We start from the raw sequence: 15,095 nt of genomic DNA, 5'->3' as shown, positions 1-15,095 counted from the left end.
GCTGGCTGCACCGACTCCGATAGCGTCTCTCGAGTGAGCCATGTTTCCATGAAGCAAAGAACGTTACAGTCCCTGATGTCCCTCTGGAATGCTACCCTTGCTCGGATTTCATCAACCTTGTTGTCAAGAGACTGGACATTGGCGAGTAGTATGCTAGGGAGTGGCGCGCGATGTGTCCGTCTCCGGAGCCTGACAAGAAGACCGCTTCGTTTGCCTCTTTTACGACGTCGTTGTTTTGGGTCGCAGGCTGGGATTCACTCTGTTGTCCTGGGTGAAAGGCAGAACACAGGATCCGCTCCGGGAAAGTCATATTCTTGGTCGTACTGATGGTGAGTTGACGCTGCACTTATATTCAGTAGTTCTTCTCGACTGTATGTAATGAAACCTAAGATGACCTGGGGTACCAATGTAAGAAATAACACGTAAAAAAAACAAAAAACTGCATAGTTTCCAAACTCCACTATGACCAAGACCAAAGAGCTGTCAAAGGACACCAGAAACAAAATTGTAAACCTGCACCAGGCTGGGAAGACTGAATCTGCAAAAGGTAAGCAGCTTGGTTTGAAGAAATCAACTGTTGGAGCAATTATTAGGAAATGGAAGACATACAAGACCACTGATAATCTCCCTCGATCTGGGGCTCCATGCAAGATCTCACCCCGTGGGGTCATAATGATCACAAGAACGGTGAGCAAAAATCCCAGAACCACACGGGGGGACCTAGTGAATGACCTGCAGAGAGCTGGGACCAAAGTAACAAAGCCTACCATCAGTAACACACTACGCCGCCAGGGAGTCAAATCCTGCAGTGCCAGACGTGTCCCTCTGCTTAAGCCAGTACATGTCCAGGCCCGTCTGAAGTTTGCTAGAGAGCATTTGGATGATCCAGAAGAAGATTTGGAGAATGTCATATGGTCAGATGAAACCAAAATAGAACTTTTTGGTAAAAACACAACTCGTCGCATCCAAAGAACACCATACCTACTGTGAAGCATGGGGGTGGAAACATCATGCTTTGTGGCTGTTTTTCTGCAAAGGGACCAGGACGACTGATCCATGTAAAGGAACGAATGAATGGGGCCATGTGTCGTGAGATTTTGAGTGAAAACCTCCTTCCATCAGCAAGGGCATTGAAGATGAAACGTGGCTGGGTCTTTCAGCATGACAATGATCCCAAACACACCACCCGGGCAACGAAGGAGTGGCTTCGTAAGAAGCAAAATAAATTCAATAAAAATCCTACAATGTGATTTTCTGGATTTTTTTTCTCATTTTGTCTGTCATAGTTGAAGTGTACCTATGATGAAAATTACAGGCCTCTCTCATCTTTCTAAGTGGGAGAACTTGCACAATTGGTGGCTGACTAAATACTTTTTTTGCCCCACTGTATATCATTTTGTTGTTGTATTGTTTGTATTACTTTTTAGTTGCATTGTCTGTATATCATTGTATTTTAAATGTGTGTGACTTTCCTTGTCTATCAGTGTTAAGTTACTTTTGATGTTTTGTGGACCCCAGGAAGAGTAGCTGGGATCCAAACTAACAAAAGAGAGAGAGAGAGAGAGAGAGAGAGAGAGAGAGAGAGAGACGAAGGGTATAGGAAGAAAAACAAAAGGACAGTAGAGAGAAAGGGAGAGAGGAGGAATAAAAAAGAAAAAGAGTGTGGAGAAAGAAGGGGTTGTTTGAGGAGAAAACAACAACCTTCATCCAAATCTGACAAAAAAGAAAAGAAGCCTTCAAAAGTTTAGGATGACTCTCGTAACAATCCCAACCCAAAATGGCATCTATGTGCCACAGTAGTGGGTTGGGTAAGACTGGGGTCTTTTTCCCCAAAAAATGTTACGTCAGTCTAGAGAATATACCATTATTAACATGCTCTATTTTAGTTGCCTCAGTCACATTCTAATGCCTTGATTCCATCCGAAATACACAGCAAATTTATTTAATACTTTACCCCCCAGATTGGTAAAATGAGTTGTGGTATTGAGTAGAAACTACAATTTAATTACTGAAAATGTGCGAATTCAGTGTATTGTTAATTATTTTGGATATCATCTAGGCCTATAAGCAGGACCATTTACTAAGCGGAGAACATTAAACCTCTTTTAACATTAAACCTGTCTTTCCTAGAGATGAAAGTCTTATTTACAGTTTTACTGCAATATACACTACCAGTCAAAAATTTTAGATCACCTAAAGTTTTTTAAATTTATTTTGTACTATTTTATACATTGTAGAATAATAGTGAGGACATCTAAACTGTGAAATAACACACATGGAATCATTTAGTAAACCAAAAAAGTGTTAAATACATCAAGATATATTTTATTTTTTAGATTCTTCAAGTTAGCCACCCTTCGCCTTGATAACAGCTTTAACACTCTTGGAATTTTCTCAACCAGCTTCACCTGGAATGCTTTTCCAACAGTCTTGAAGGAGTAGCCACATATGTTGAGCACTTGTTGGCTGCTTTTCCTTCACTCTGTGGTCCGACTCATCCAAAACTATCTCAATTTGGTTGAGGTTGGGGGATTGTGGAGGCCAGGTCATCTGATGCAGCACTACATCACTTTCCTTCTTGGTAAAATAGCCATTACACAGCCTGGAGGTGTGTTGGGTCTTTGTCCCGTTGAAAAACAAATGATAGTCCCACTAAGCCCAAACCAGATGGGATGGCGTATCGCTGCAGAATGCTGTGGTGGCCATGCTGGTTAAGTGTGCCTTGAATTCTAAATAAATCACAGTGTCACCAGCAAAGCAATTAGGAATCTACTGAACACAGACTGGAGTAATGCATGTGATTGTCAGAGGCTTTAGCTCGGTGAGCTAACACAATCTTGTGGTGCACAGATGACCCAGGTTCAAAACTAGTCAGTCAGTCATTATTGACATGATCTGGATACCTTGAGGTGATGCCCATCAGCTATTGGGGCCATTCAGGAGAGGAGGAGGTCAAAGGAGGTGAAGTATAATAGATTTGATACCTGGTCAGTCAAACATATGTTTATGTCATCTGTAGTGTCCCTGTAGTCAACAGCAGGCTGAGATACTGTTTCAGAGCAATTTCTCTACACCAGATCCTTGACTAAACAACAAAAGGCGTGTTCACACTGCACCTTAGCCCAGGGCTAGCTGGCCCAGCTCAGGAGCTCCAGAATCACGGTGTCAAAATCGTCAGTGACACGGGTCAAGAACAACATATAGAATTTTCACCATAACAAAAAAGATTGCAATTTTGAAACTGCAGTAAAAGTGAAGAAACTGCAGTCGACTGTGTGATTTTAGATGCAGTATTTGCAGCATACTGCAGTTAAACTGCACTCTAACTGCAGTTGTACTGCAGTGTACTGCAGTTATACTGCACTCTGACAGTAATATTTTTTCATAAGGGCACTGTCCAAACACTGCACTTTCACCCAAATTGCATATGCTTGTAATACCTGTGATGCGTTCTGCATGCTATTTTACATTATAAAGTACATTTATACTATTTTCATCCTTTCATCTGAGGACAAAATCCTGACAAAAAACAAAATACTTTAATCATTGCAAAAATATTGGTTGCTATGGCTAATTATGACAATTTGTTAGTTACTCTATCCTTATGAACCTCATAGCATATCATTACAGCAGTATGTACCGGTAAAAGAAACGTCCTCTCACTGTCAACTGAGTATATTTTCAGCAAACTTAACGTGTAAATATTTGTATGAACATAACAAGATTCAACAACTGAGACATTGTTGGAGGAAATTATGGTTGAAATGATTAATAATGTATACATTTCAATTAGAACCATTTATTCTAATACTATTATGTTATGGTATGAAATGTATGGGCTCTTGGTTAAGCTGTTACTGAAAATGTAAGTAATACGAATTATTTGTCTGGACCTTGCGGGAAGTTTAAGGGAGAGGGATGATATATCTTTTCTGACAGATAAGAATGGTCCGTTAGTGGAGGAGAAGATATCTTTTAGACAGATTGGAATGTCTGGTTTATGAGGGGAGTAGAATACATCTCCAGACCTGAAAACACTGTGCTATTGTGTGGATCGGAGAGAGTGTGAGAAACTGATGATGTCATTTCATGTCCTCTCTTTAAAATGTAAGGTTCTTTGTATTTTGCTTCAGTCCTCTCTTGAATTAAACGCTGCTACCTGACTTTTAAGACCGGGACTCTGTCCATTTCTTATAAAAATATTGGGTCTTACAATCCCTTTAGAATGCATTGACAGAGTAATAATTCTGATTGGGAAATAATACAGAGGAATTTAGAATTCCACTAACAGACATAAACTGAACAAGTACCACAGACATGTGACTAACATAAATGGAATAATGTGTCCCTGAACAAAGGAGGGGGGGGGGGGTCAAAATAAAAAATAACAGTCAGTATTTGGTGTGGCCACCAGCTGCATTAAGTACTGCAGTGCATCTCCTCCTCATGGACTATTTCCACCAAGGTACCTGCAAGTTCCCGGACATTTCTGGGGGGAATAGCCCTAGCCCTCTCCCTCCGATCCAACAGGTCCCAGACATGCTTAATGACCGTTCCACAGGTGCATGTTCATTAATTGTTTATAGTTCATTGAACAAGCATGGGAAACAGTGTTTAAACACTTTACAATGAAGACCTGTGAAGTTATTTGGATTTTTATGAATTATCTTTGAAAGACAGGGCCCTGAAAAAGGGACATTTATTTTTTTGCTGAGTTTATGTTAGCTAGCTGCCTAACGTTAGCTGGCTACTAATATATCAAATCTTCCAGTATATGAACTATATGCTATTCAACTACCCAACATTTATTGACTTGATTATTCATGTCACCCTTACCTTAGCTAAATTTCAATGTACCAGAGCGCAGAATAACGGATGAATTTACAAACACTCAACACCCGATGAATATGGCCAACGTTGGGGGAAAATAACGTAATTCAATTCTTGCCAGCAGCACAGTTAGTCACCAATGTTTTGGATAACATGAAAAAAGCCTTACCAGCTTGGTGTTCTCTTATTTGTGTCTGGAAGTAGCTGGCAAGCTAGCCAACTTTAGCATGTTAGTTTGGGTGCTTGACTGCCTTTGTTAGGTCAGAGAGCTTGGATCAACCCTGCTCCTTGGCCAGAGCGGGCAGTGTACGCTCTGAACAGTCTGAATTTCCAAAACACCCAAATTCATAAAATGTCTAACTAGTCATTTGTTATGCTAACAAGCTAGCAATAGGCTGCATAGCAACAACATCAATTTCCGGTAGATATGCGATGCTCAACTGAAAGGTTACCATTTGTTTACAGTATACTAAAATGAATGAACTAATAGTATATAGTGTGAAGTATATACTCATTAAGCATATAGTATATTAGTATGGGTATTCGAACACAGCTTGGGTTTGTGAAAAAAAAGAAGTATTATATTTAGTGGGGACACAGGCAGAATCAAAAACGGTTGGTCAACCGTGCCCGTAATTGTTTATTTGGGGTATTAGGTTGATTGTGGAGGTCTGCACACTGCGAAATGTATAGTTATTTAGACTAATAATGCATGGAGATACCAATCCTTAATTACCACAAGTGATGAGAATAGTTCATGTTGGGAATATAAGATGAATATACTGTTTGTAAATGTACATTTTAACCGTGACGATGAGTGCTAAGTTGAGGGTCTTGAATTTGAGTGATAGACTCAACGTGGAGCATTGAAGACAGTCATTCTAAATGTGGGTTGTATAACTTTGATAGTAGGGGTTTTGTTTTACCATGTTATCAGAATTCTAATGTTAAAATCGCATTAATACATATGGCTTTCTGGATGATACAGCACAATTGACTTGAGCATGTTTTAGTGTGTTTATAACTATATAAGTGGACTAGCAGTAGGGACTAACGTGTTATGGGTTAGATAGAATGATTCATTGTGCAAAATATATTTGTAGCCGGAGGCTAAGTACACACAGGGACAGAATGTTTGCATAAGAGTGTGCCAAATGATAGGTGACCATTGCTGTACATTCATACCCCAGGGTGAGGTTAACTTGACTATTGTAGTGGAGCATCTGAAAGAGCTCAGTGGTGATCTCGCAAAAGAACACCAACCAGACAACGATTGGAATCGGTTTGGATGGGTTATTATTTGGTGTTATGGGAGCTACAATATATCATAGGTTGATTTATGGCATAGTTTCTTTTTTACAATAATACTTATTATAGTCGACTACATCACCTGTTAAGAAATTGTGCAGCAAAGCCATTGAGTCTATTCTTGCCATGTCATTACTAACCCCTGAAGGAAGCACTCAGAACCCTATTTACCTGATTTATTTCCTGATTACATGTCTGATGAAGACGATGATAATCCATAACACCAAGGTAAAAACATTCAGTTAATAGTGCAGCCTGTCCATGCCCAAAGAGGGATGGGGGTTATGTGAATGGTGCTCCCAAGGTAGAGTTAAGGCCCTACCATCATGGTGACCCTGTGGCAATATGGACAGTCTTAACGAAGTGATTTCCTTGTGTGTGGTGATAAAGTATGTAGTGATGTTTAAATTCATATGTTCCTTTCCCCCTTCTGAGAGTGAATTGCACTATGTGAAGTGTTGAAACTCAATGACAACGGAAGTAACTTACAATTGTAATGTACTAAGTGTAAGAAAGTATTTCCTCGTCCCTCATGTTAATGCTTGTTTAATGAAAATGCTTGTAAGTCACTTTCTATAAGGTTGATACTTAGTCTCAAAAGGGAGGAAATGTCATGGAAAATTAAATAATTTGTCATGCTATCCTGTGTTTTACTGCTGTGGTTGGAGTCGAAGGAGTCAACTCTTGCTCCACCCCCAAAACACGCTGAAATGGATGCGCACACGTACACACCACCTTGTTATTGCAGAGTCCTACTAGGAAGCAGGGCCAGTCCGGGCCATTCTGCCACCCTAGGCGAGACCTAAAGATTGCCTATTTTCCAGATGTTGAAGTTAGGTGCAATTTAAATTCTGAATGAAAGACATAATTTATAGATGTCTGTGTTTGGGCCAAATCAAGGCTGATCCAGACCGGACCAAATCGGAACCAAACATAGACATCTATGATTGGTTCAGATATGACCAAAAACCAAAGTCCGTGGACATGGAAATCAAGGCATGCACCAAAAACATATGTCCAAAAGGCGTCGGCCCCTGCTTACTGAGGTATAGCCTACCATTTTGGCCCCCAATGGAATTTTATGAATGCCCATCCATGTGGTAGGCCCACCGTTTATAAAACAGGCCATTGCATTGGCTTTATTAGACCTGATTCCTGAGATTAATCAATTTGGCTATTTAAGCTCTGAATATCAGCTACCCAACTTTATCAGGAGTAGTTATCCTGAGCCTATTTGTAATGTGTTTACACAGGAAATGCAGAAGTATTTTCTTTTTGACTATCATCAGCTCGTCAAAAAATTTAAATCAATGATCATGACAATTGAGCCCATGGGATGAAACTCCCGGACAGCAGTTGTGAGTAGCTTGATTGTACATTCCATATTGTTCATTTTAATTTGACCGGTCTTGTTTTTAGGATAGGATAGGCTATGATGTTTGTTAACATGTCAGCTCATTCTTTATTTGATTGGGAGCCCTTTATGTTAGGCTATTTGATCGGAGAAACCTGCATTATGTAAAAAATGAATCTCATTACATTGTCATTCATTTTCTCTCCAGCCTGTAGTCTACAGAAAAGGCCACATACTCTTTCTGATAGAGGATTTGTTAGATAATTTTTTTGACATAACGTTGGTGGAGCGCTGCATCTCTCCAACAGCACCTGCAAGAGGTGCGCTGGGAATGGACTGGATTATTGGAGGACCAAAAAAGCCGATTAATCGGCGGATTTTAAAAAAAAAATTATTTGTAATAATGACAATTACAACAATACTGAATTAAGACTTATTTTAACTTAATATAATACATCAATAAAATCAATTTAGCCTCAAGTAAATAATGAAATATGTTCAATTTGGTTTAAATAATGCAAAAACAAAGTGTTGGAGAAGAACGTAAAAGTGCAATATGTGCTATGTAAGAAAGCTAATGTTTCAGTTCCTTGCTCAGAACATGATAACACATGAAAGCTGGTGGTTCCTTTTAACATGAGTCTTCAATATTCCCAGGTAAGAAGTTTTAGGTTGTAGTTATTATAGGACTATTTCCCTCTATACCATTTGTATTTCATTAACCTTTGACTATTGGATGTTCTTATAGGCACTTTAGTATTGCCAGTGGAACAGTATAGCTTCCGTCCCTCTCCTCGCTCCTCCCTGGGCTCCCTGGACTCGAACCAGCAACACAGCGGTCGTAACACAGTCGTTATTGCGTTGGACTAGTTAACTGTAAGGTTGCAAGATTGGATCCCCCGAGCTGACAAGGTGAAAATTGGTCTTTCTGCCCCTGAACGAGGCAGTTAACCCACCGTTCCTAGGCCGTCATTGAAAATAAGTATGTGTTCTTAACTGACTTGCCTAGTTAAATAAAGATTAAATAAAGGTGTAAAAAATAAATTACATTAATTTTTAAAAATGGAATTAATTAAAAAAATCGGCAAATCGGCGCCCAAAAATACAGATTGCCGATTGTTACGAAAACTTTAAATCGGCCCTAATTAATCGGCCATTCCATTAATCGGTCGACCTCTAGAATGGACAAGATAAATATTTTGCGTCCCTGTTTCATGTGTTGTTGGAGGTGACTCTTGGTCAGTTTAGCTCAGAAAATGCCGCCCTCGTCAATCTGCCGCCATAGGCATCCTCCTAATCCTGCCTTATGAGCGGGCCGGCCCTGCTAGGAAGACTACATCTCTTCTAGAGGACTGACATGAGCATGATGCTGGCCATTAGCTCATCAACTTAGCCTATAAAAGGCCTATTTTCTTTGAATATAGAAGGTGATGTGTAGGAACTACAATATTTCAGTGATATTTCTGCTGTGCACAGTCTTAACGGATCCCATGGGATGATGAAATATCGGCCCGTGCAGAGAAGCGCAAGACTGAATTTTACTCAACTTTCTAGAGTTTTCCCCCTTAGTTAACACTATCAATGTTTCCCTTTACTGTGGGAATTGTGATTGAATCAACTCAATATTAGCCACTTTCAATGCAACATACCGAAACAAAACGAACTATGCGAGACTTAGTATGTAAAACTATGCATGTTAAAATGTTATGCGACACATTTTCTCCATTGTTTTTGATGGAAGGCCACTCTGGTAGGCCTACAAAATCTAATCAAACACTTCATGAGGGCCCATGAGCTCATGTTGCGCAACATTTTTAAAGGCTATGCAATTGCTTGAGAAAACGGAGTGATGGCCTTGATTAAAAAGAGGAGGATCACATCAGCTTTATATAGACTAGGCCTACTATATTTATTTCTCGACTTTACTAATATTAAGCACATTGCTTCTCTTTAACAGGAACTTTGTATTGTTCAAAGGGGAGGGAAACACATTGCACAGCCTTTGGTTCTCCCAAATACCACTTACACGATTTTATAGAAATATTTGAAAGTATATCATTTCAATAGCTCTTCAACCAAGCTTAGCAACCTAATTTCAACTCGCATTTGTTCCTTACATAGAGAGCTATGTTGCACAAAATCATTGCACTTGTTTTTTTATATATCTATATTTATACAAAGTCACCTAAAATTCAATAGCTAATTGACCATGTGACCTAGACACCTCAAACTAACGTTGGAATGATCACAGGAGAGGGACAGCGCATTTTGGAAAGTATTCAGACTCTTGTCCTCATCAATTTACAGGCAATACCCCATAATGACAAAGCAAAACAGGTTTTTAGATATTTTTGCAAATGTATTAAAAATAAAAACAGAAATACCTTATTTACATAAGTATTCAGACCCTTTGCTATGAGACTCAGGTGCATCCTGTTTCCATTGTTCATCCTTGAGACGTTTCTACAACTTGATTGGAGTCCACCTGTGGTAAATTCAATTGATTGGAGATGATTTGGAAAAGGCACACACCTGCCTATATAAGGTCCCACAGTTGACAGTGCATGTCAGAGCAAAAACCAAGCCATGAGGTCGAATAAATGGTCTGTAGAGCGCCGAGACAGGATTGTGTCGAGGCACAGATATGAGGAAGGGTACCAAAACATTTCAGCAGCTCTGAAGGTCCCCAGGAACACAATGGCCTCCATCGTTCTTAAATGAAAGAAGTTTAGAACCACCAACACTCTTCCTAGAGATATATCGAAACTCAAACCAACTTTACCACGGTCCGGAACCGAAATGGGACACTAATGAATTTGGACCTAATCTAAGAGACGTGCATGACCAGAAGAGGAAAGCAGTGAATACACCCTACATTTATAAGCATATTATGCTTACCTTTTCTGGACGGGTTTCTTCCTCTTCTTCGCCGCATAGATCCCCTCATCCCCCAACATGGTGACTTTTCAAAATAAATACAAATCAATCAAGTTTAAGTTTTCCTCCACAGTTTATCCGCGTAACGAACATTAAACGCAAAACACACGTGAAGTAGCCGACAATTCCAAATGCGAACAGAGAAGTTCGCATACTTTCTGCTGGTCCAAACGCCCTTGGCTATCTGCTCTGTTGTTTTGCGGTCGATAAAACGTTGGTCTGACGGTGGTCCTACTCCTACTTGTCCACTCCAAAGTCACCAAATCTCCACTTCAGTCCTTCAAACGTGAAAATTGTCCAGTCTGTTCCTCAAAGCAAGCTCGACCCGATAAACTAAAAGGGTTTTCTTTCCGGGACGAGGTTTGTCACACCGAATATTATTGGTGTAAATTCACTAACGTTGCCATTGTTCTTGGTAAGAGCATTATATTCTGCAGCAGTAGAGACGACATCAACGACGTCTGAGACAGAGAGCAGTACAGAGTCAGTGTGCGGTGATGGTGAATATTGTGCCTTTCACTTTTCTCGAGGCATATGTAATAAGTGTGTAACAATAACCTCTGCTGGCAGGGCCATAGCTAGGGGTTTTCGGTTTATAGTCTGGGTTTTAGTGAGGTCCGGGCTGGGTCTTCCCATCCTATACATTTTTTAAACGTTTAAGCTAATTTAGACTACTGCATTTCTATAGGCTACAATTTAAAAACTCTAAAATGCTATTTTGAGAAAAGCAAAAACTATGAGTTTCAAAAGTTAAAGCACCTAACAATGAAATAAATAAAATAAGGTCAGGGGTTACAAATGTACAAACCTATGAGAGTTCAAATCAAATCAAACTTTATTTGTCACGAAAACAACAGGTGTAGTAGACCTTACCGTGAAATGCTTACTTACAAGCCCTTAACCAACAATGCAGTTAAAAATCATGTAGGTAGGGGTAAAGTGACTATGTATAGATAATGAACAGCGAGTAGCAGCAGTGTAAAAACAAATGGGGGGTGGGGGGGGGTTGGGTTTGGCCGGGGTAGGCCGTCGTTGTAAATAAGAATTTGTTCTTAACTGACTTGCCTAGTTAAATAAAGGTTAAATGCAAATAAAATAAATATAGGTCCTGGTTGGCAGGAAGCTTGGCCCCAGTGATGTACTGGGCTGTACGCACTACCCTCTGTATCGCCTTACGGTCAGATGCCGAGCAGTTGCCATGCCAGGCGATGATGCCACCGGTCAGGATGCTCTCGATTGTGTAGCTGTATAATTTTTGAGGATCTGGGGACCCATGCCTAATCTTTTCAGTCTCCTGAGGGGGAAAATGTGTCGTGCCCTCTACACGACTGTCTTGATGTGTTTGGACAATGGTAGTTTGTTGGTGATGTGGACACCAAGGAACTTTAAACTCTCGACCTACTCCACTACAGCCGCGTCAATGTTAATGGGGGCCTAGTCCACAATCAGCTCCTTTGTCTTGCTCACATTGAGGGAGAGGTTGTTGTCCTGGCACCACACTGCCAGGTCTCTGACCTCCTCCCTATAGGCTGTCTCATCGTTGTCGATAATGAGGCCTACCACTGTTGTGTAGTCAGCAAACTTAATGATGGCATTGGAGTCGTGGTTGGCCACACAGTCGTGGGTAAACAGGGAGTACAGGAAGGGACTAAGCACGGACCCCTGAGGGGCCCCCGTGTTGAGGATCAGCGTGGCAGACGTGTTATTACCTACCTTTAACACCTGGGGAATACAGTGGCTTTTTGTTATTTGTTTTTAATTAAATATTGGATTTCAAAAAAATATATATTGCATTTTGGGACAGATTTCTAATATATGTTTTTGTGCATATAACATTTACCAGAGAGAATGAAGAAGTTAACGACAAATTCTGTAGTTTTTTTTTCATTTGAATAATAACATATTACATCTTTCATTGTACATACATGGGTCTCATTAATGAAATAATAAATGTAGATACTTAACTCGCTCATTAAAAAAAAGTCACACTCGTAAAAAAATGGTATAATTGTTTTCCCTTCTTTACCACAGAAAAGGCATATGTCCTCTAAGTTCATGAATTTAGACAAGTTATTGCAAGGGTATATTTTGTGCACAATTTTAAAGTGAATTTATTTGACTTTATTTGATATACAAAATTTGTGAGGGAGCAACCAAGCTTTCTTTCATTAAATTTCAGTAATATATGCATTCCAGAAGAATTTCCCTCTAGCAGATCTTGTTTTTGGAGGCTCTCTTACGAATGTATTATTACATTTCTTATCCAGCAGAGGGCAACCTTCTAACATAAATTGTGCATCTATCTTAATTTGTGCATCTATGTTCTCCAAAGCACAGATGAGATTTCATTAATTGAGTAAGTCCTGAAGGTATTGCTTTGCGTATAGAATTAAATTATTTTTAATCTATTGGGAAGTTAGATGTTTGTAAGAACTTTCTATAAGAGAGTATATTTCCTTCTTTATCAAATAAATCAAGCACAAATATAATATTTCTTTCAAACCACTTAGGGAAGAACAAAGACTTGTATTTAACAACGATGTCTTTGTTGTTCCACAGAAGTGCCTTGTGTGGGGAGGAGTTGTGGACATAACAGTGTTCCCAGGCTAAAAGGGCTTGTTCATGAAATTTGAACAGTTTGGAGCCAGTTATTAGTTATTTAAGATGGATTTTGTTTTCTTTAATCTCTGAAAGAAATGTAGATGTTGATGGACAATACGTTTTTTTGCCATGTGCACCCCTAAATATTTCACATGATCTTTCACTGGAATATGCTCAACAGATTGGTAATTTGAGTTATGTATGGCGAATATTTCACATTTATTAAGTAACGTTACAGACGAGAAGCTGAACAGAATGATTTGATAATTTTAAGTGCAATAGCAACTTGATCCTTATCTTTTAGAAACAGAGCTGTGTCGTCTGCTAATTGAGATATTTGATTTCATTTTCCAAATATTAAAATACCTCTCAGGGTTGTTTAAAATCTTAATATATAGTAATTCTACAACTAAAATGAATACGAAAGTTGAAATAGGGCAACCCTGGCGTACACTACGGTGAATATTACATATTTTAGATGTGTTATGATGAATCATAATATAACTTTTAATATCTTTCTAAAACACATTGATAACAGACACAAAGCTAGTCCCGAAACCAGAAGTGTACAACGACTGTATTAGGAATTTGTGTTCAGTTGTATCAAATGCTTTACAAAAGTCGAGGAATAAAATCATAGCCTCTGAGTCAATTGAATCAGTGTAATCAATCAAGTCTAAAACGAACCCAATGTTACAGCTGATGTGGCGACCTTTCATGAAACCAGTTTGAGTTTCATGAATAAGATGATTTAGGCCCATTGTAAGTCTATTGGCATATGCTAAAGTAATCCATTTATAATCTGTATTTAATAATGTAATGGGTCTCCAATGATCTATGAAAAGGGGATCTTTATCAAGCTTTGGTATTAAGGAAATAACCCCTTGTTTCATGGTAGTAATCATCTCACCCTTAGCTAGGCATTCTTGGAACATGTTGAATACTGGTCCCTCTACATGTTCCCAAAAGTGTAAATAACATTCTGCAGAAAGACCATCTGTTTCAGGTGCTTTGCCCTTCTTCATAGATTTAAGTGCATCTCTATTCTCCACTAAAGAAAACTCATCTTCCCATATGGACTTGAACTCATCAGAAATCATTGGAACATGACCATGGACATGTTTTATAAAACGTTCCCATTCAATCCCATTAAATGTATACAGATTGTCATAGAAAGAATACACAAAGCTAGTGATGCTCGTAGGGTCTTTACACAAGATGTTGTCAGTATTTAAGGCAGAAAGAGATTTGGTCTTATAGTTTCTTTTTTCAAGAGCAAAAAAAACAGCCTGTGTTTTTCACACCCTCCTCAACCCATTTTCCTCTAGATTTAATAAAGGCCCCTTTAGCTACATTAATTTACATTTGATCTACTTCTATTCGAGATGTATTCAAATCTGTTTCTTCCTCTGCTGAAATGGTATCATTTTCTAAAAAGAACATTCAATTTATTCATAAGCTCATCGTCTATCAAACATTTTTGCTCCTATAGTTCCTTACTGCTTGTAATGCCGATAGATCTTACCTTAAATATGAAACATTTCCCATTTACTTCCATGCTTTGGTTCTAAATCATCTGAATTAAACAAGTCTATGAGCAAGTTCTTTATACTCTTGTTAAAGACTGGATCATTTAGGAGTGAATTACTAAGTTTCCGGTATCCTCGAACGCCACTGGATTTTTCAGAACATTCTAACTTCAAAATATCATTTTATGATCAATCGAAGGAGCATGTTTATGACTTACTTCTTGTACATACTGTAAAAGTGGGGTAGAAATGAGAAACAAATCAATTCTGGATCTGACCATCATTGACCTATTACACCAGGTATAATCGTTTAAGTTTGTATTAAAGAAACACCCTGGCAGTTATAAGCCATGCATTTGTATACTTGTTTTCCAGCTCAGTAAGCTTATCAGCAAGATCCAAAATAAAGTATTATTTGAGGTGGGAGAATTGTACCCATACACATTGAATATAAAAAAACAAAACATTATCTAGTTTGGAGATCAATATAACTCATCTCCCGTCTTTGGACACACAAGACTCTGAAATATCACCTC

At 38.9% G+C, this 15,095-nt stretch overlaps 1 protein-coding gene across 3 annotated transcripts in view; it reads right to left on the bottom strand.

Moving 5' to 3' along the window:
• The window catches only part of LOC109868195 (uncharacterized), a 38,846-nt gene extending 27,923 nt beyond the window's left edge, over window positions 1-10,923 (bottom strand). The window contains exons 1-2 of one of the 3 annotated variants that reach the window (XM_031802958.1): window positions 10,585-10,923; window positions 10,391-10,454 (exon numbers count right to left, since the gene is read on the bottom strand). In XM_031802958.1, the coding sequence (XP_031658818.1) occupies window positions 10,391-10,439 (49 nt within the window). In that variant the 5' untranslated portion in view covers window positions 10,440-10,454; window positions 10,585-10,923. Of the gene's footprint in view, window positions 1-9,876; window positions 9,928-10,390 lie in introns of those variants that run through there. The other 2 variants (XR_004205006.1, XM_031802959.1) reach the window with 2 other exon arrangements.
• Window positions 10,924-15,095: the final 4,172 nt, after the last annotated feature.

This window comes from Oncorhynchus kisutch, linkage group LG23 (assembly GCF_002021735.2).
Source record: "Oncorhynchus kisutch isolate 150728-3 linkage group LG23, Okis_V2, whole genome shotgun sequence".
NCBI classification, from domain to species: Eukaryota; Metazoa; Chordata; class Actinopteri; order Salmoniformes; family Salmonidae; genus Oncorhynchus; species Oncorhynchus kisutch.
The sequence above is the reverse complement of the archived record's forward strand: the minus strand, read 5'-3'. Positions and strand labels throughout refer to the sequence as shown.